General features: G+C 44.2%; 1 protein-coding gene across 1 annotated transcript in view; it reads right to left on the bottom strand.

The window, feature by feature from the left end:
- Nucleotides 1-3,303: 3,303 nt before the first annotated feature.
- Nucleotides 3,304-19,230, bottom strand: part of RHPN2 (rhophilin Rho GTPase binding protein 2) — a 39,542-nt gene continuing 23,615 nt past the window's right edge. The window contains exons 6-15 of the mRNA XM_081963656.1: nt 18,765-18,889; nt 17,634-17,800; nt 13,675-13,862; nt 12,926-13,082; nt 11,453-11,572; nt 10,984-11,178; nt 10,217-10,293; nt 9,184-9,330; nt 7,389-7,544; nt 3,304-6,629 (exon numbers count right to left, since the gene is read on the bottom strand). Coding sequence (XP_081819782.1) covers nt 6,375-6,629; nt 7,389-7,544; nt 9,184-9,330; nt 10,217-10,293; nt 10,984-11,178; nt 11,453-11,572; nt 12,926-13,082; nt 13,675-13,862; nt 17,634-17,800; nt 18,765-18,889 — 1,587 coding nt within the window. The 3' untranslated portion in view covers nt 3,304-6,374. The remainder of the gene's footprint in view (nt 6,630-7,388; nt 7,545-9,183; nt 9,331-10,216; nt 10,294-10,983; nt 11,179-11,452; nt 11,573-12,925; nt 13,083-13,674; nt 13,863-17,633; nt 17,801-18,764; nt 18,890-19,230) is intronic.

Genomic DNA, 19,230 nt, shown 5'->3' with positions numbered 1-19,230 from the left:
TGAAAACTGCCTCCCCAGGCTCCGGAAGGCAGGAAACGGGACCGTTTCCATCCTTCCCAAACTTCCGGTAGGCCCGTTTATCGCTCTCCCTGAGCCTCCAAGCACGCCCCGCACTTACCTGCACCCAAAACGGGCCGCCTGTGGACTCCTGGAGGGGAAGGGCCAGCCAGGAATGGGATTTTTTTTTTGGGGGGGGGTTCTCCAAACTGCACAGAATCTTAGCTAGAGGTTCCCCCGAAACCCCCAGTAGCCCACCCCTGCTACCTTTCATAACTTGTCTATGGAGAAGTTCTGAATTCTGAGCATCAGAACTGCCCTGAATGGATTGTTTGCTGACTGTTGGGAACTGTTATTTAATGTGTTTGATTTTTGTATCCATTCAAATCGGGGGGTCAATCCCCTGTTCAGATTTGTATGAATAATGCAGAGAGTTTCTGAACAGATCATCGATTAAAAAACTTGTTCTCACTCGACCTTTATGAGATTGGACGAAGGAAGTCACTTTGGGCAAACAACATTTAAAAACAAAAACAAAAAACCCCCAGGAATGAACCTTCGTTTCTTTCCAGTGTTAGGTATAACTCTCGAAATCCTTATTTATAGGTCTCTAGGCTTTCCTCCAATCTTGATCTATGTTTGTCTGGATCTGGTCTATCAAAAACATTGTGTGACAGGTGGGCCCGCTAGGAAACAGCTGTAGGAGTGGAACCTGAACATTGCTTGCGCACGAGGCACCTGGAAGGCCGCCAGACTTAAATTACGAAGGCGTATCAGACTGAAAAGGAGGGATGAGTCATCCTTCTTGTCTACCCAGAGGGCTTCTGTATCACTTCCAGCAAAGTTACGCTTCTGTGGAGCTTAAAGGTTGCAACTCGGTCCTTTCAAGCAAAAACTCCCACATGTTCTTTCAAAGAAAGAACACATACCTCACATCAAATAGAACGGCTCGAGTTACCGTTTTTGGCATTTGGCTGCACGCAGTCTAGTTTTACAAGACAGCCTTGGGCCACCGGGCTGTTTATGAGGGGATGGGATAAAGAGATAAAGAGGCATTCAAGCTTGGTTCTGGACGCCTGCATCCCTGCAGTTTTCTTGGTCATGATACTGGATGGCTTCCCATTGCAGCATTTATGTTCTGACCTGGGCTTCCCTAAGCACAAGGCAGAGTCTTGGTCCCGACAAAACCCCTTTTATTAAATGAATGTGAATTCCTCTCATTCACATTCAGCAAGGCCTGGCAAACAGTCTTTCAAAGGAATATTTATGACTACAGACCTCATCTATCTTGGAAAGCTGCCATGTAAATATTTTCCAAATGAGGTGCCCTGCAAGGAAAGACTGGGCACAGAGTCTCTGAGATTCACGGGCAGATCTTCACACTCCTGAATCTTAACGACCAAATGAACGAATTGGTTCGTTGCAAAAGCCCACTCCCCTTTCGTTCCTCTTTTATGTCCTATTGGAGAGGCCAGTCACCTTCCACCTGTGACTTTACTCCCAAGTGTACCCTGGTTTCTGGGTTGTTCCTTTCTTTTGGCAGCTCTGCGCATGCGCACACTGGGAACAGGCTCCAGCTATTCCTCTGCCTCACTGCTGTCTAACTCCGTAGGTACCTGATCACTGCCAGACGGCCTCGGCGCCCTCTCTGCTTCGGATGCAGAGCCGTCATCTGAGCCTTCCCCAGCCTCCAGGACTGGCCCATGCTTCTCCCCAACTTCCTTACTGTCCGACTCTGCTGGCAGATCACAACAGTTTACTTATTTCCAAATCAGGCTGGTAACTCCACAACACCTCTGCGTATTATTTTTGAAAGTAGCTGAGATTGAATAAGTACAGCTACCTAACTGAGAAGAGAAGGCGGTTAAAGCTGTTTTCGACAATATTATTAGAGGCATTTTTGTGACAGGGTTGATATTGTTTTAAGCCAAGGATGAACTTTTTTTTTCATGACTGAATACCACAGTTAACAGCAGGAAGATTGAGAAGGCAAAACGAGTTAATGCGGTACTTTTGCTAAAGGGCAGAAATTTTAAACCAGGGCCCGTTCAAAAGCAGGTGCTGCAATATGGAAGGGGGAGATTTTGCGGATACAAGCAGGAAGACATGGTGTTAAAGTATAAATATTATCTTTATTATCATTGTACTTAAATACAATGAAATCGGTTAAAATGATTGAGATTCTTTCCCTCAGTGCCCTCTGAGTCAACAAAAGGGCAAAACCATTAAAGCAATCTTGTCTTGCCTGAAAGATAATGAAAAGTGCCCTCGGGTATCTTGCTCTTTCTCCAGGAAGTTCAGCTGTGGTCATTTAATCTTGTTTTTTTTTTTTTAAAGGAGCAGTTAGATTCTTAATCTCATTTTTTCCCTGCTACTTATCCGAAGGTAGCCCTGCAGATTTACAAGGTTTCAGTCCAAGGCCCTTTTTTTTTTTTAAAGAAAAAGACCGTAAATCGACATTTGGTAATCTTGGAAATACTTGGGAGAAGCAAAGAAAGGAAGATAAGATTTTTGGTCATTGAGATGTTTCTCCTGTGTGCATATATATTATAGCGTCCTCTACATCTAAGTGGTTTACAGAGTCAGCATATTTTCCCTAACAATCTGGGTCATTTTACTGACCTTGGAAGGATGGAAGGCTGAGTCAACCTTGAGACAGTCAGGATCGAACTGCTGGCAGTCGGCAGAATTAGCCTGCAATACTACATTCTAACCACTGCGCCACCACGGTTCTTATAATCCAATAACAACAGCAGTTAGGCTTATATACTGCCTCATGGCACTTTCAGCACACAGTGGTGGTTTACATTGTCAAGGAATTATTTGCATATTGCCTCCAGCAATCTGGGTCCCTCATATTGCCAATCTGGGAAGGAAGGAAGGTTGAGTCAACCTCAAGCCCTGTCAGGATCAAACTCCAGGCAGCGGGCAGAGTTTGCCTGCAATACTGTACTTTCACCACTGCGCCATCGGGGCTGTAGTCAAAAGTATGAAGCTAGCATTTCAGAAAACACAGCATGTTACCTAGTTTGCAACAATGCCTTTAGAGTCCCAAAAGACCCCCACTAGGATGGTAGAGAGGATTCTGGGAGGCTGGCCATCCTGTCTACAAATGGATATTTTCTGATCTGCTATGCCCACTTGGGTGGGCATTTTGTGAGGGCACCAACCATATGTTGTGCCCTGCATCAAAAGGTTTGCCTACTTTTGCTTCAGTGTCGAATCGAGCTAACTTTGGCTTAACCAACCATGGCATACTATAGCACTCAAATTCGGTTACCATACATTTCTTTGGATCACCTCCAAAAATCAAAAGTGGAATATATATCACAGATAATGAGGTATAAATGAACACATCAACCCACTTCCAACCTACATTTTATTAGGCACTAGGATTAATTCCACAGCATTGATTGAATATTGCACAATATGAATAAGCAGCCACTATGATATTACATTCTTCCTTTAAAAAAACAACAACAGACCTTCATTCTGAACAACAGTTAAGAAAAATCAAACTTTTTATCTCATTCATAGTTGCAGTGAAAAATGGTTCATTGTCACATATAAGCCAGGACTTAAATAATCGCTTCACATTTATATATTTACATCTGGGTAGAACCACTAAAAGACCAAAATAATAATAAAATGGCACCGGTCTACCAGCCTTCCCCATTTTTCTTTATTCTATTTGTATTTCTCAACCTTAGTAACTAAATATATGTGGATTTCCAACTGCCAGAATTCCCCAGCCAGTAATTCCACCTATCTTAAAAGTTGGGAAACACGGTTCTATTCTAATTTCTTCTAAAAATTTCTCAGCTACCGGTAATGGATCCATTGAGTTTCAATAGGGACTTAGATTTCCTTTCTTTAAATTTGTAGTCAATCATTCTTAAGATCTACCCTGTTAGCTATATTTCGGCTTAACAGACAAACTATTGTGAATTAGACTACAACTTTCGACGGCGACAGTAAAACTCCAAGCAGCAGCTACTTTTCCAGTTGGGCCTGTTCTTTAGTGTACTAAACTCCTAAATTTCACTTAAGGCACGGCTGTCAAACTCGCGGCCTGGATACGTCATGTACTGGCCCCACCGGTTTAGCACGGGGGGGGGGGGGGGGGAAGTCCCGATATGTGATGCCATTGTGACGCAAGTTTGACATCCCTGATTTAAGGCATAGTTAAATTACCTTTATCAACCCTTTGGAATGCATCTTTCAAGTGGCACTCAAGAAAAACCTCAGTCCTAAACACCAATAAGACCAAGGAGCTTACAGTGGACTATAGAAGGAATAGATCAGACATTCAGTCCTTGTTTATCAAGGGAGATCGAGTGGAGCAAATGGCCAGTTTTAAGTTTCTGGGCGTTATCCTAAAAGAGGATAACCATCTCATTCTGGGCACCCCCCCTTTTTTTTTTTGAACTATTACTATCTGGCAGACAGTACAGGACAATAAAAACAAGGACAAATAGGCTGAAAAACAGCTTATATCCCAGGGCCGTAACTATATTGAATTCTATGGTGTAGTGCAATATTGGGTTTCCAATTTCAATTATATAGGATGTGTGTGTTTTTATTTGTATAGTTATAATGTACATGGAAGATGGCATTTAATTTCATTGCACCATGTGCAATGACAATAAAATGAACTAAGTAAATTAATATCCTTCTCAAAAACAGCATTACTGAGCTATATATCTACATGCCGGCTGGGGAATTCTGAAAGTTGTAATTCACACATCTTCAAGTTGCTGAGATTAAGAAATACTGATTTGAAGTGAAACCTGGCAGGCGCTAAGGATTTGATCTGCAAGCAAACCGGCTGATCTCTTTCCACACTCTTGTTCACATTAGCATATTTCTCTACACGAACAGTGTTAGGAAACCTCTCCATCTTTGCTCTAATGCTCGGCAGGTGTAGAAAGCGATACCCGGTTACATCAGATCTTGCAAACCAGAATCTGTTTTTCGATGGATCCATTCTGTGTTACTTAATGTCGCCAGGGCCAGGGTTGGTTTCAAGGTTGTCCTTGGGAGATTTCTTCCCACCGCACATCGGGTGCCATGTCAATGGATGGTTTATTTTGGTCGTTGGCGAGATGCTCATTTAGTGCGGGAAATTCTGGAAACTGCCATCCTATTCCATGTCCATGTTCCGTTTGGAGCGCCAGAAAATGCAAAGTCCAGTTGCCCAGATAACCCTGTGTTGCGTCCATGGAAGGCTTCAATCATCATCATCATCTTCTTTTAACAACCCCATAATCCCTTGCAGGGTGAAGTCTGGGCAACTGAAAGGAGCTGAGTGTTTACTGGCCAGATGCCCTTCCTGTTGCCAATGCGGAGTTTTGTTCAGCAGATATATTCTCATTGTGCTGAGAAAGAGAGGAATATCTGCCTTACCTAGGATCGATACACAGCCTCTTGATTGTGAGGTGAGAGCTCCACCTCTAGGCCACCGCACCATTCCCATGGAAGGCTTCAATAATAGGCCAAAAACCCTGTTGTTTGAAATTCTCTTGTGGAAATCTGGGTCTGGTTATAGAACAAATGTCAGTATTCTCCCTGCGTTGCTGCCACCTTCCCTATTCCCAGTCCTGGGCCCGGAGTGATGTTATTTATCTTTTTTAAATGTTGTTTATTTAAACCAGGGGTCTCCAAACATGGCACCTTTAAGACCTGTGGACTTCCAACTCTTAAAATTCTGGAAGCTGCAAGTCCACAAGTCTTAAAATTGCCGTGTTTGGAGACCCTTGGTTTAAACCACCTCAAAGCAGAATAGCAAATAGGATTTTAAAACCTTAACACGCAGCCTTGCCACTACCCTACCCTGTTAGATTTATTCCTTCACCCTGTTTCCTTTCCATCGCCTGGCCGTTCAATAATTAATTTAAGGATTTGGTTCTGTGTAGGTTGTCAACTCACTGTTACTAACTGGCCTACAACTCTGTTTCTCATTCATTGGGTTTTAAATTAAATTAGCAGGTGTATCTCCTTGATCGTGCACCATTGTGGCAATACAGTTCTATTTACTTCTCCCCTCAACGTAGGTGAGATGGTCAACCATGTGGCATTACTGTGTTCCAAATTCACATTTTTTAAAACAAAACAAAACAAAAAATCCTCAGTCTTTGCAGAACCATTCTGTTGTTTCTCAAGATAGATCCTAACAAAGCCAGAATCCGGGCAGAAGCTTGAAAGAACTCCGACAAACACCTTAGGCACATGACACAGTTCTTCAAAACTTTCCTGTCCTTGCGAGGCGAACAATTGAAGCCAGATTTGAACATTGTTGTTGTTGGCTTCAAGTCGGGGCTACTCCACCCTGGATTCCTAAAAGCGACATTGTGAATTCTCAACGTCCATTCCAAGTCCTAGTACAATGAACTATCAGTACTGAAGAGTGTGAATGGAGTTGTCAGTTTCTTCTTAATGGCAGAGGTGCCACTTACAGCCGATGGGAGGCAGAGGGTGCTGGCCGCTTTCTGTCTGTTTTTGGTTCCCCAACTCAAGAAGGATAATTTAGGCGTCAGCTTCTTGGGTTTGTCGGTCCTCTCTTCTTCCATAGCCAAACATATAAGGGAGTATGTTTTCTGCATCCCCGCTGAATAAGTGGCACATTTGTTATGCTGTAAAGGAAAGAGAGAGAGAGAAAGAGAGAGACCAGCATTAAAAAAAAAAGTTTTAGTCAACCCAAAGTGGAAAGCGATGTTTAAACTATACAGGTAGTCCTCGGCTTACAATCACAATTGAGCCCCAACATTTTGTTGCTAAGTGAGATAGTGCCCCTCTGCACCTCTATAACTGTCTGGTTTGATTCTGCAACCCAACAAGACAGACATAGACTTCAGAGGATAATTAGAACTGCAAAAAAGAAATAACTGCTACCAATCTGCCTTCCATTGAGGACCTGTACACTGCACGAGTCAAAAAGAGGGCTGTGAAAATATCTACAGACCCCTCACATCCTGGACATAAGTTGTTTTGATGCTATAGGACACTGCACACCAGAATAACTAGACACATGGACAGTCCTAGAGGAGATCAACCCTGATTGCTCTTTAGAAGGCCTGATCATGAAGAGGAAACTCAAATACTTTGGCCACCTAATGAGAAGGAAGGACTCACTGGAGAAGAGCCTCATGCTGGGAAAGATGGAGGGCAAAAGAAGAAGGGAACGACAGAGAATGAGGTGGCTGGATAGAGTCAATGAAACAGTGGACGTGAGCTTAAATGGACTCCAGAGGATAGCAGAGGACAGGAAGGCCTGGAGGAACATTGTCCATGGGGTTGCGATGGGTTGGACATGACTTCACAACTAACGACAACAATGAATATCTTGCAGCTCTGATGGCTTTGGGTTAAATTCTGTTCCCAGCTTTACTTACCAAGGAAGGTCCATATTCTTGACAGCTGATCACTTGGATCTCAATCTTTTGCTCGCTCAAATTCTGGAGTTTTTCCAAGACGTCCCTCGTCCCCAACCATTTGCAATCCGTGCCTTCAACAGCAATCACCGTGTCTCCTTCTTTCAAACCTGCCAACTAAAAAAATATTGGGCATTCCTCAGCATCAATTATAAAGCCAGGCAGAATCTGGTAACTTTCCTTACCAGCTTTAATTGTCCAGCTTCACCATGGAAACGAGATTAAAATAATAAGGATTTTAAGCTCCTATCTCTAATCACATAGGATCTGTTGATTTCAATGCAGTATTAAGCCCAACCACTCAACCAATGACGTGGCAATAAACTCCACGATGCCTAGTGGGACTTAATTCCGAATTAATAGGTTCATGATTTCATTAATAAATAATCTTGGTAATGTGCTTCTATATTGTGTTGTTAAGCCCTAATTTTTCCCCCTTAGATTTGGCTTAGCATACTAAGTGGACCTAGCCAACTGGGGTTTATTTGCTACTCCAAGATTAAGCAGTCTATGGTTTACTGCAATGTATAAACTCAGTCTTAAAGAAGTTAACAGAGGAAGAACATGATGTTGTGGCCTGGTCTGATAAAGGCTCCAGGGGGGGCGGGAGCAGGGCCATGTGCCAGTTATCAGCTGCCTTCAGTTTCAGACATCAGAGAGGCAGATGTACAGCTGGAGCCTGTTCCCAGTGTGCGCATGTGCAGAGATGCCAGATGAAAGAACAAGGGTCGACTTGGGAGTAAGGCCACAGGTGGACGGTGAATGGCCCCTCCCATAGGGAATAAAAGAGGAGCAAAAGGGGAGGGGTCTTTGCAGGAGACAATTAGTTCATTCCTGCATTCTTGCCAAGTATTGCAGCATCTGAAAGATATCAGCCTGGCCACTCTCCAAGCCTGATAAAAGTCGGCAATTGTGAACTATCTTGAAAGACTGTGGGCCGGGAAGTTATTGGAGAGGAATTCACTGTAAATTAAATAAAAGGAATTTATTGTGGCGAGGACTCAGCTTCATGCTGCTGGGGAAGCCTAGGTCAGAACACATGGATTACTACTTTCATTGCCGACAAGGCACATTAGGGTGCAGCTATAAAAAAAATATACAATGTTTAAATTGTACCAATCCAAAAGTGTTATGAAGAACCCCAGCCGTCTTTCAGATTACGGCTTACAATAAACTCTACTTTTCAAACTCATTCAGTAACAGCAATATCAGGGAGGACATGCAGTGATGCGATTCAGCCGGTTCGCACCTATTCGAGAGAACCAGTTGTTAACTTTCTAAGCAGTTTAGAAAACTGGTTGTTGGAAGAAATCTTATTTTGTTGTTTTCCACTTTACAGGGCTAATTCCTGTAAGGAAGGCAGGAAGAAAACTTTCTGGTGTTGTTTCTAGCCTAATCTTTATTGCCCTGCTTACAGAAACTGCCTCTCCCGTTAACCCCTTATTACATTGTAACAGCTAAGACGAAGCGCCCATCGAGGTGAATGGCGTTGAGTTGGCCACGCCCAAATGGTCACATGACCACCGAGCCCCGCCTACTGAGCTGGTCATTAGGGCAGAGAACCGGTTGTTAAATTATTTGAACCCCAAATCTCAAATAGCAAAATAAAAGCCCGTCAAAGAAAGGCGGCTACTGGATTCCAAGGCATTTTTCTTGTGAGAAACGTGAGAAGAGATGTCCTTTGAAATTAACCCTTTCCACTCCGAGGAGCTCTAGAAAGAAGAGCCTGTGGGGGGGTTGGAAAATGTCCACTTACTGCTGCAGGAGAGGCTGGGTCGATGCAGTCGATCTGTACAGGCGAGCCTCCTTTCAGAGTGAAACCCAACAGGCCGTCTTCGCAGTAGAAACGGATGGCGCGAGGGGGTGACCACCTCTGCTTGGCTGAAAAGACTGCAGGTGGGCCCTGAGACACGGAGAGCAGTGGAGTCAAATTATCCGATCCACACTTTGCAAAAACGTTCACGTAGATTACAGGGAGCGTCCCTCCCTCCCAGTATTCCCCCAGAACAGTGTTTCTCAACCTTAGCGACTTTAAGTCCTGTGGACTTCAACTGCCAGAATTCCCCAGCCAGCTGTGCTGGCTGGGGAATTCTGGCAGTTGAAGTCCACAGGACTTAAAGTCGCCAAGGTTGAGAAACACTGCCCTAGAACAATGACGGGGAACCTTTTAGGCACCGCGCGCCCATGCCAGAGCACACGTGCATGTACGCGCACTGGAATGCCAGAAACCAAAGACCAGCTGGCCAGCACACGCAACTGGTCTTCGGGTTTCCGACATGCACATGCGCTCTGACCAGCTGGTCTTTGTGCACGCCCGTTTTTGGGCCATTGTTCAGACTGTTTTTTGAGCTTTTTTTCAGGGCTGTTCCAAGCCATTTTTGGCTCGAAAAAAAGCCCCCCCCAAATGACCTGAAAAAACGGGCCCTTATTCCACAAGGGGGCTCCCTCTGGTAAGGGGGAAAATCCAACATTAGAAATTACATTTGATCTGGACGTTTGCCCCCTATAAATAAATACCTGAGCAATGCCGGATTATTGGCTAGCAATCTATACACGCGTGCCTACTTAACCACCTTTAGCCTTAAATGAAGATAAACCTTAACTTCACGTTCATAAGTAGACATGACCCACTGCTAGTTTGCAGGGAGAAGCCTTCCCAAGCAATAGATTGACTGCACCCTCCCAAGTGATAGAAGCTTATTTTCATAGCTATTTTAATTCTGATGCAAATCACACACATTAAGGGCAATCTGTCATAGTAACAGGAGAGCAGGTAGCTTCTGACCTACCAGCCTTTCGAAGAAGTCTCTCACTTTCACGTTAGAGAACAGAGGAGGAATGAGTTCGATTTTGTGATTTGTGTGGGCTGGAATAAAAGCAAAACAAACAGATTTATTATTTTTTAACTGCTTCTGGGAAGCTCACAGCAACATGGTGGTTTTTTTTTTCCTTGTACCCCTCTCCCACTTTCATAGCAGCTGGGTGAAGTGGCATAGCTTGAAGATCGCCGCAAAATCTTAAAACTTTGAGGATTTTTTTCCTTTGTAGCTTTAGAAGCTCAGCAATCTTATCCATTCCGATGGGAACTAAACTTTTATCCACTTAGAATCTGAATCAATGTTGATTCAAAGCATGCGATCACCGAACCAGTTGTTAAACCGGTAGGATCACCACACTGGATGAAAGACAGATAGATAGACAGACAGACTGACTGGCAAGACAGATGATATGATAGAAATTGGGAGACAGTATGACAGACAGACATCAATAGATGATTGATTTGAATCTATGGGATGGAATGTAGTGAGGGGGCAGTTTCCCGGAGTGGAGGTGTATTCCTGAGAAAGTATAAGACAATTCAATCTGGATATTATGTGTGAAAGAAGAACAGCGAAGACAGCCCCACCGAAATAGTTCCCAGAGTAGATGGTAGCTGCAAATAGTAGAGTGCTCCATCTGGCCAGACTAGGTGTAAATCACATGTCATTCTTGGTTTTAGATTTAACTATCTGAAACGGATTGACTTCCAGGTTACCAGAGGCTGAAAAGGACTTACAAAGGATATCCGGTGCTGGCACCAAACTAAAGAAGTCGTCTTTTTGCTCCTGTTGGGTATATTTGAGAAGCGTCCGCTTGTGCGCGACAGACAAAATCTCTTGAAGGATCTCTATATTCCGGAGCTTTGTGCATAAGCTACACACCCTTAAGGCTTCTTTATGATAAAGGAGGGCTTTGTGCAAATGAAGTCTTCCTGGAGAAGGGGGAAAAAAAAGAATGAATGAATAGGATGGATTTCTGCACCATAAAAATCCTGGATTGTTTAAGCCACAACAGCTCTGCCCATCAAGGATCATAAAGGTAAAGGTTCCCCTTGCACATATGTGCTAGTCGTTCCCGACTCTAGGGGGCGGTGCTCATCTCTGTTTCAAAGCTGAAGAGCCAGCGCTGTCCAAAGACGTCTCTGTGGTCATGTGGCCAGCATGACGAAATGCCGAAGGTAGACCTGAAAAAGAGTTCACCCTTACCTAGCTGTTTACGCTGGCTTCTATCTCTTAAGACAGCTAAGGGTGTCATCCCTTCCGGCATGTGGTCATACAGCTGGCAAAAAGCCTTTTCCTGTTGATCTTCATCATCGGTCTGATGTACTGGGGTTCCAAGAACAAAGGAAAGAGAAGATAAACATTGGTTTACTTTCATTTACTGTCCAGGTGAGATGCCTCCAGGCCTGATGAACAAAGAATAACACTCAATAGCAACCACCAACTCCAGAACCTGTTTTTCTTCTGGGATTATGGCCTCTCATGTTTCAGTCTGTTCCTAAAGTTGTTGAACAATCAGTTGCCCAGAAGTGATCTTTCAATCAGCAGGTTAAAAGTCTCAACATTGGGACCAGAACGCCCCAAGAAAAATAGAGCATCAGGGAAGTCTACTTGTGCCCAATTCCAATGTATTTCCTATTAAGGGAGGGAACTTGTGTTGCTTTTTTAGCTTTTAACCACTGACTTTTGACAGTGTGAACTTTAGAGAGACAGGCTCCATGATTCACAAGGGTTGTGGGACCTGTTTGTGCAGTGGGCTCCAAAAAGTCAACATTGTAGCCTGAATCCCATAATCAAAGCTACCAGATTAAAAAAAAAAAGGATCTCTTCCCCCTGTGTACTCCCCAAATAGAAATGAACGTGTGTTGTGGCCTGCCAGCAGAGCTGGCAGAAGATTCGTACAGTGAGGAGGTTGGGGAGGAACATGGGCCAGTCCTGGAGTCTGGGGAAGGCTCTGTGTCAGAGGCAGGGAGGGGGCCAGGGCCGTATGCCAGTTATCAGCTGCTTTCAGAGTCAGACATCAATGAGGCAGATGAACAGCTGGAGCCTGTTCCCAGTGTGCGCATGAGCAGAGTTGCCAGACGAAGGGAACGGCTAAAGAACAGGGGTCAACTTGGGAGTGAGGCCACAGGTGGACGATGAGGAAATAAAAGAGGAGTGAAAGGGGAGTGGAGTTTGCAGGAGACAATTAATTCGCTTCATTGGTTCGTGACTCTCTGAGACTTCTGGCCAAGTGTTGCAGATATTGGCCTGGCAGCTCTCCAAGCCAGATAAGGTCTGTGACTGTAAATCCTCCCTCGAAAGACTTGGTTGGATGTGAATAAGCAGAATTCACAGTCAATTAATAAAAGGGTTTTTTGTCAGGACAAGGAGTTTACTTCATGCTCTTGGGAAGCCTCGGTCCGAACAATATGGTATATTTTCAGAATGGTTCCATTTCTCCAATAGAGGAGAATATTTGTAGCTCAGGGTTGAAATGACATGTCCTTGGTGCTCTCTGAGCTTGGCTGTTTTCTTACTGATGTGTCACTGCCCAGACACTACCACACACTGATTGCCGTTTGGGTAACGAGAGTTCTGCAAGAAAACAACCATGCTCAAAGAGCACCAAGGACTCCTCGTTTCTTGGTCCACCGATAGGCAGGGCCAACAAATGTACAAATCTGGCAATCTTCTTACCCTGGTGATCGTTCAGCATAGTGGCAACAAAGTAATGCGCCAAAGCTCTGAAATGATCCGATTTGACTTCGGCCAGCTTTGACCAGGAGTAAGGGATGTTCTCCTTGACTGGCGCTTGACTCATCGCGGTGTCCACAAGCATGTACATCTCTCCCACCTTAAAAACAAAGCACAAGACAAGTATGAGCTACTGACTCTGAATATTAAAAGCTCACTCAAAGGCACTCAGTATTGGCGCTGATCAACAGCTATTGGAGTCTATACTTAAAGATGCACATTGTTCTCACAAAGGATAAAAAAGAGAGAAAGAACTTTAGCAATAATGACAGACGGTCTTGTTTTCCTCACAGACGTTCATCACCGAATCTAAAAGGCCTAGAATAACTTCTGGAAAGAAAAGAGGCTTTCTAAGCCTCTGCTGCTGAAACGAGCTTTGGTCTTTTGATCCGCCATGGAGGGGAGGTTCATTAGAGCAGGGATAACCAGCCTTTTGGACCTCACGGACCACTACATTCATAATTTTAAATCCCATGAACCACTAATACGAATTAGTGATGGGGTCCTTCAGGTACTTAACTTGGCCGCCTATTAGCGGAAAGAAGCACCCAGGGTCAACCCTAGCTTTGATGTCCATTTGAGCGCCATTTCTTTTGATTCTTGGGAGGCCTATTTCACAGGGAATCATCATATTGTCCCGACATCAGCAAACGATAAAGGCATGCCTACCACTCTGCTCTCACGCAGCTTACCTTTGCCACTTCCTGGGCCATTTTTATAAGGGTGAAAAATTCATTCCGTATCCCGGGAAGGCAGATCTGTTCGAAGATGCACTCCTGAGCTTGAGCGAGCATCATCTTGACCAGCACACTCAACATGGCGGGGCTCATGTCGTAACTTGGGGTGTGAGTAAAAGTTTCTTTTAGGTAGTTTAGAACACCTGACATTGGGGAAGAAGCAGAAAAGAGGATTCATGGAGCATCAGTTCCGCAATCTCACGGAAACACAATGGTAGTTGCATTTAGCCATTCATTTCTCAGTTTAAATTAGATGTACACGTTTGGGTCACCCAACCATTGTTGAGGCGATATGCCTTGGCAATCCCTGCAGCCTTGAAGGGGTCTTAAATGGAGTGTTTGGACTCTGAAAACGCGAAGCACGGAGCCCAAAATGGTAACCCGGAACAGCTGCTGCCTTGTCTTACGGCTTTCACGCTTTGCCTGCTTAACTCACTGGATCTCCCTCCGACGATCAGCTGCGCTTTTGAAGCTATTTATCAGCCTCAAGCAGGTGTGTGCTCACAACCAGCGAACTAATGTGCTGAAGCTGACCAGGCTAAGAATGCTAGCCAGATGACTAACTGGTAGGCAGATTTTTTCTTCTTATTTTCCTCCCCAAAAACTAAGGTGCCTCTTATACTCCGGAGCATCTTATACTCCGAAAAATATGGTAATTCAGTTGATACGTGCTCTTGGTTTCCAATGAGTAACACCTTACTCTAAGCAAGCATCAAAGGAACCCCAAAAAGGCAAAAATGTTGGTAGAGAAGTACTGATATTTTCCTCCTTATCTCACTAGCATGCCGTGTTTATTATTCGTATTGTATGATCCAACGCCTTTTTAATAAAAGGAAGTTTAGAGCCCAAAGAAGCCAGAATATATGCGTGAAGATCTCAATGATTTTCAAATTCTTTGAAAGCAATTGCCAAGGTTCCAGTTCTGATTAAGAAAGATGGGGACCACATCTCTTTATTTTTTTTAAATCTATAATCTCTATTATGAAGCTGGCAGAATGACTTTCCCCCTGATCCACTCACTCCACCTAGTTTCACTTCCAAGATTGGGTATCAATCACCTACGCTGACCATTCTCCTACAAGGGAACGAAAAACTCATTCAGGACTGTGACAATACGACAAATCTGTCAGCAGGCAAACTTTGCCAGGCCGAACCAAGTTGGACCTAGTTCAAATAAATTCCACACAAACCAATTCTTTGTAAACCTGAAAAACAAACATTTGCTGAAGCTTCAGATCCTTAGTAGCGTTCAGCAGAGATCTGATAATTTTAAAAAATGCATTGTTCCCAACTGGTTTGTCAAGTTTTATCGACAAGTTTTAATTACACGAAAATGGCTGGGTGCCCCGAAGCTTGCTGCAAAGTCCTTCTCTCTCTCTCACCCACCCACCCACCTCACATTCAGCTACCACTTTGAAATTACTGTGAAATGCAAACTCAAGGCAATGTCAAACCTTTAAGGAAACCCATCGTGCTACGCTGCAGTCCATTCGGTCAAATACTCATGCATACAAACAAACAGCGGGTTTTTGTGGAAAAGGGAGCGGTTGAAAATCTTAGTGAGACTGCATTGTTTCCACTCCTATTCCAGACAAAATGGAGCCTTGTTTGGTGTGAAAGAATTTCTGTTAGGGATCTTGAAGAGGAGGTAGTTGTGTTGACCTACCATGGGTAAAGATAAAAGTTCCCCTTGCACACATGTGCTAGTCGTTCCTAACTCTAGGCAGCGGTGCTCATCTCCGTTTGAAAGCCGAAGAGCCAGCGCTGTCCGAAGATGTCTCTGTGGTCATGTGGCTGGCATGACTAAATGCCGAAGGCGCACAGAATGCTGTTACCTTCCCACCAAAGGTGATTCCTATTTTTCTACTTGCATTTTTACTTGCTTTTGAACTGCTAGGCTGGCAGAAGTTCTCTAGGATAGACATACCCAAGTCCTGCAACCGTTCTTCGTACATTTTAGCCTCTAGCCTCTAATCAGATTTGTTACTCTTTCCTTCACTCTTTCCAGAGTCTCCGGTTACCATTGTGATTTGCAAACCATGGTTTTGCAAATTACAACGGTATGGTTCATCCAACATGCTAAAATAAACCTGGACAAATCAAAATAGGAATAAAACCATTTGAATACGATCAGTGATTGGGGATGCTTGTAAATATGGGTAGCCTTATTAGAAAGATCACCAGGTGCCAGGGGCTGTTTTAGATCACAACTCTTGAACAAAATGTTTTTAAAAATCCCGGATGGAAAAAAAAAAGTCATAAACAAACCTCAGATAACATTTAACCAATTCTGCCATTTCTTAAGGATTTGAGAAATGTTTATTTTATTACTCAGAGTCTGTAAAAGAATATTTGTTCTTTCACCACCTGCTCTTTGGCAAGGCCTTCCTGTATGTTTGTATGCTCAGGGTTGTGTTTATAGGTGAAAATCTTAGCAACAATCTTTCCTTCTGTCCACAAAGGTCTATGGGCAGGGTTTGAATGATATTGCATTACCTTTATGATAACTGAATTCTCAACCATATGCCTTCTTCCCCCCCACCAAAAAAAAAAACCTGCCGAAATGTTTTCTCCAAACTTTTTTCCTTCAAAATATTAGTAATTGTTTTCATTAAAGATTATTATCTCATGGTGATACTCGTGTACTCTGTATTCAAAACCATTTTACACAGTGGATGTGTAAAAAATACACTGAGCTTGTTGATCGAAAGGTCGGCAGTTCGGCGGTTTGAATCCCTTGTGCCCCATAATGGAGTGAGCTCCCGTGACTTGTCCCAGCTTCTGCCAACCTAGCAGTTCGAAAGCAAGTAAAAATGCAAGTAGAAAAATAGGAACCACCTTTGGTGGGGAGGTAACAGTGTTCTGTGCGCCTTCGGCGTTTAGTCACGCCGGCCACATGATCACGGAGACATCTTCGGACAGCGCTGGCTCTTCGGCTCTGAAACGGAGATGAGCACCGCCCGCTAGAGTGGGAGACGACTAGCGCTAGACTGTTTAAGTGAACCCCTGCAGTTGTTTAGTAAAATGGTTAAGTGAATCTGGCTTCCCCATTGATTCTGTTTCTCAATAGATTGCAAAAGGGGGACCCCAAAGACGCTGCAACCGTCATAAAGATGAACCGGTTGCCACCAGCATCTGTATTCTGATCACTTGACCATGGGGATGTTGCAATGGTCGTAAGTGTCAAAAGCGTTATCAGTTGCTTTTGCCAGTGCCGCTTTTGCAACTTCCAGAGACCACTAAATGAACTGTTGTTAAGTCGAGGACTTTCTGCATCTGGTGACTCGGGGTTTAAGCGTAACCTCATCCTTCCACTTTATTTTGCAATTCGTGAGTTAGACGGTTGTCCAATTTGAGCACACACACGAATATTGCTGAAAATCCACCAAGGCCGGGGAGGCCACTGTGTAAGATTGCACAACGGTATTCCAGACCAGACAAGATTTGCAGATGCCGGCAAATAGCAGGGGTGGGGTTGGACAGGGGATTGGGATTGTGAAGAATGGAAAACAGTTAATGACGACCCAAAAGGATCGAGGATTTTGAACTAATGTAAGTCCTTAATTCCCAACAACAACATTTGCTCTAGCTAAACAGCCTACTTAAGTGCCTTCCATAAAATTGACAGGGAGGAGGCAGAAGGAGTTAATAATAAGTTTTGAAAAGAATGTTTTCACACAAAGAAACAAACATTCCTTGCTATTCTTGCTTACAGTTCTTTGGGCATTAATTCTGCCTCCCTTGGATAGTCCAAAGAGTGAGAAATTAAGCTCATGTGACCCGGAACAGGGACAAACCAGAGGAAATCACAATTGCAAACAAGAGGATTAAAGCTTATTCAATCTCCAGGCATTTCTTGAAGGGAGGGGCTGTGGGGAGAGCAGAACAACAACCCCCCCCTTCTCATTCCTTACCGGCCGCCTTCTGAAAAGCGCTGATGGCCTTTTGAAGCCCGGCTCCCGTTTGCCGGTTGCATTTCGTACCGATCTGCGTGTAGAGGGCTCCGATGTTAAATAAAATGCTGGCTTTTTCAAGCAACAAATTCTTCTGGCAAACGGGGACGCCTGTGAAAGAGTCGTACCTTCAATAAAAACCAGAGAGAACGTAAATGTTAACGTTTGCATGCCAGTTGGTTCAGAAGCCTCTCTGTGATTCAGACCGGTTTCCACAACGGACTAAGCCAGTGACGGGGAAACCAAATCTGAATGTGTGCACACCGTGCAAAGCCCTGGAAACCAGAAGACCAGTTGGCCGGTGCACATGCATGAACTGGCCACCTGGTCTTCGGGTTTCTGGTACGTGCAGGCGCCAGCCAGCTGTGCCCGGCGTGCCAGAAACCCAAAGAGCAGGTGGCCAGCGTGCAGCTGGTCTTCGGATTTCCGGGGCGCCAGCATATGCAAAGATCAGCTGGCATACACGCCCCGGAAATCAGAAGAACAGCTGGCGATGGTGGACATGCCTACAGGCCTCTGCGTGCCACCTCTGGCACACATGCCATAGGTTTTCCATCACGGGACTAAGCCATCTTTGGTTTAACTAGGGTGGGCTGAATCAAATGGCCAATGCAACCCCTTAATTCACAGAGAAAGAAACCCTTTTGTGATTGAGCATGATGTGTGAACCAAGCCACCGTTCCAAAGGTGCTTTTTCAAAAGGCAACTTGCCTTTTTTTTTGGTTTTTAATCAATCAATCAATCAGAATGGACCTTGAAGGTCTTCTAGTCCATATGCCATTTTAGACAAATAGCTGTACAGCTCTTCTGAAGAACCTCCAGTGATGAAGCACGTACAACTTCTGGTGGCACGCTCTTCCACTGGTTCATTGTCCTCCCTGTTAGGAAGTTTCTCCTTAATTCCAGGTCGCTTCTCTCTCCTTTGTTTGTTTCCATCTATGGTTCCTTGTCTTTCCCTCTGGTGCTTTGGAAAATAAGTTGACTCCCTCTTCTTTGGGGCAGCCCTTTAGATATTGGGACCCTGCTATCATATCACCCCTAGTCCTTCTTTGAGTTAAACTAGACAACATTCCATTTCAAGAAAGCTCTTACCAAGTATATAAAATGCCCGGATTTCTACTGGGTGAGAAGAAACGATTGTCTACAAAACCAAGCTGTACATAATAGCTCATCAACATCTCGACTCCAGATTCATCTCTGCTGGGTGTCCGGCAGGCCTTTGAATATATAGGACAGGCATTAGCTACAAAGTTGATGTGTGGTCCATGTGAATGCTCTTAATTGGGATTCAGGAAATGACAAGCAGGGCTATTTAAGGGGGCTTTTGGAGTAGCAATAGCACGTTATACCGCTTCATAGTGCCTTTACAGCCCTCTGTAAGAGGTTTTATAGAGTTGGCCTATTGCCCCTGGGTCCTCATTTTACCCACTTCGGAAGGATGGAAGGCTGAGTCAACCTTGAGCCAGTCAGGATCGAACTCCTGGCAGTCGGCAGAATTAGCCTGCAATACTGCACTCTAATCACTTATTAGTGTGACATCTATTTAATGGTCTTCTAA

Source organism: Natrix helvetica (genome assembly GCF_964273705.1).
Source record: "Natrix helvetica genome assembly, chromosome: 10".
Taxonomy (NCBI): Eukaryota; Metazoa; Chordata; class Lepidosauria; order Squamata; family Natricidae; genus Natrix; species Natrix helvetica.
Note: the sequence above shows the minus strand (reverse complement) of the source record. Positions and strands in the feature narration are given on the sequence as shown.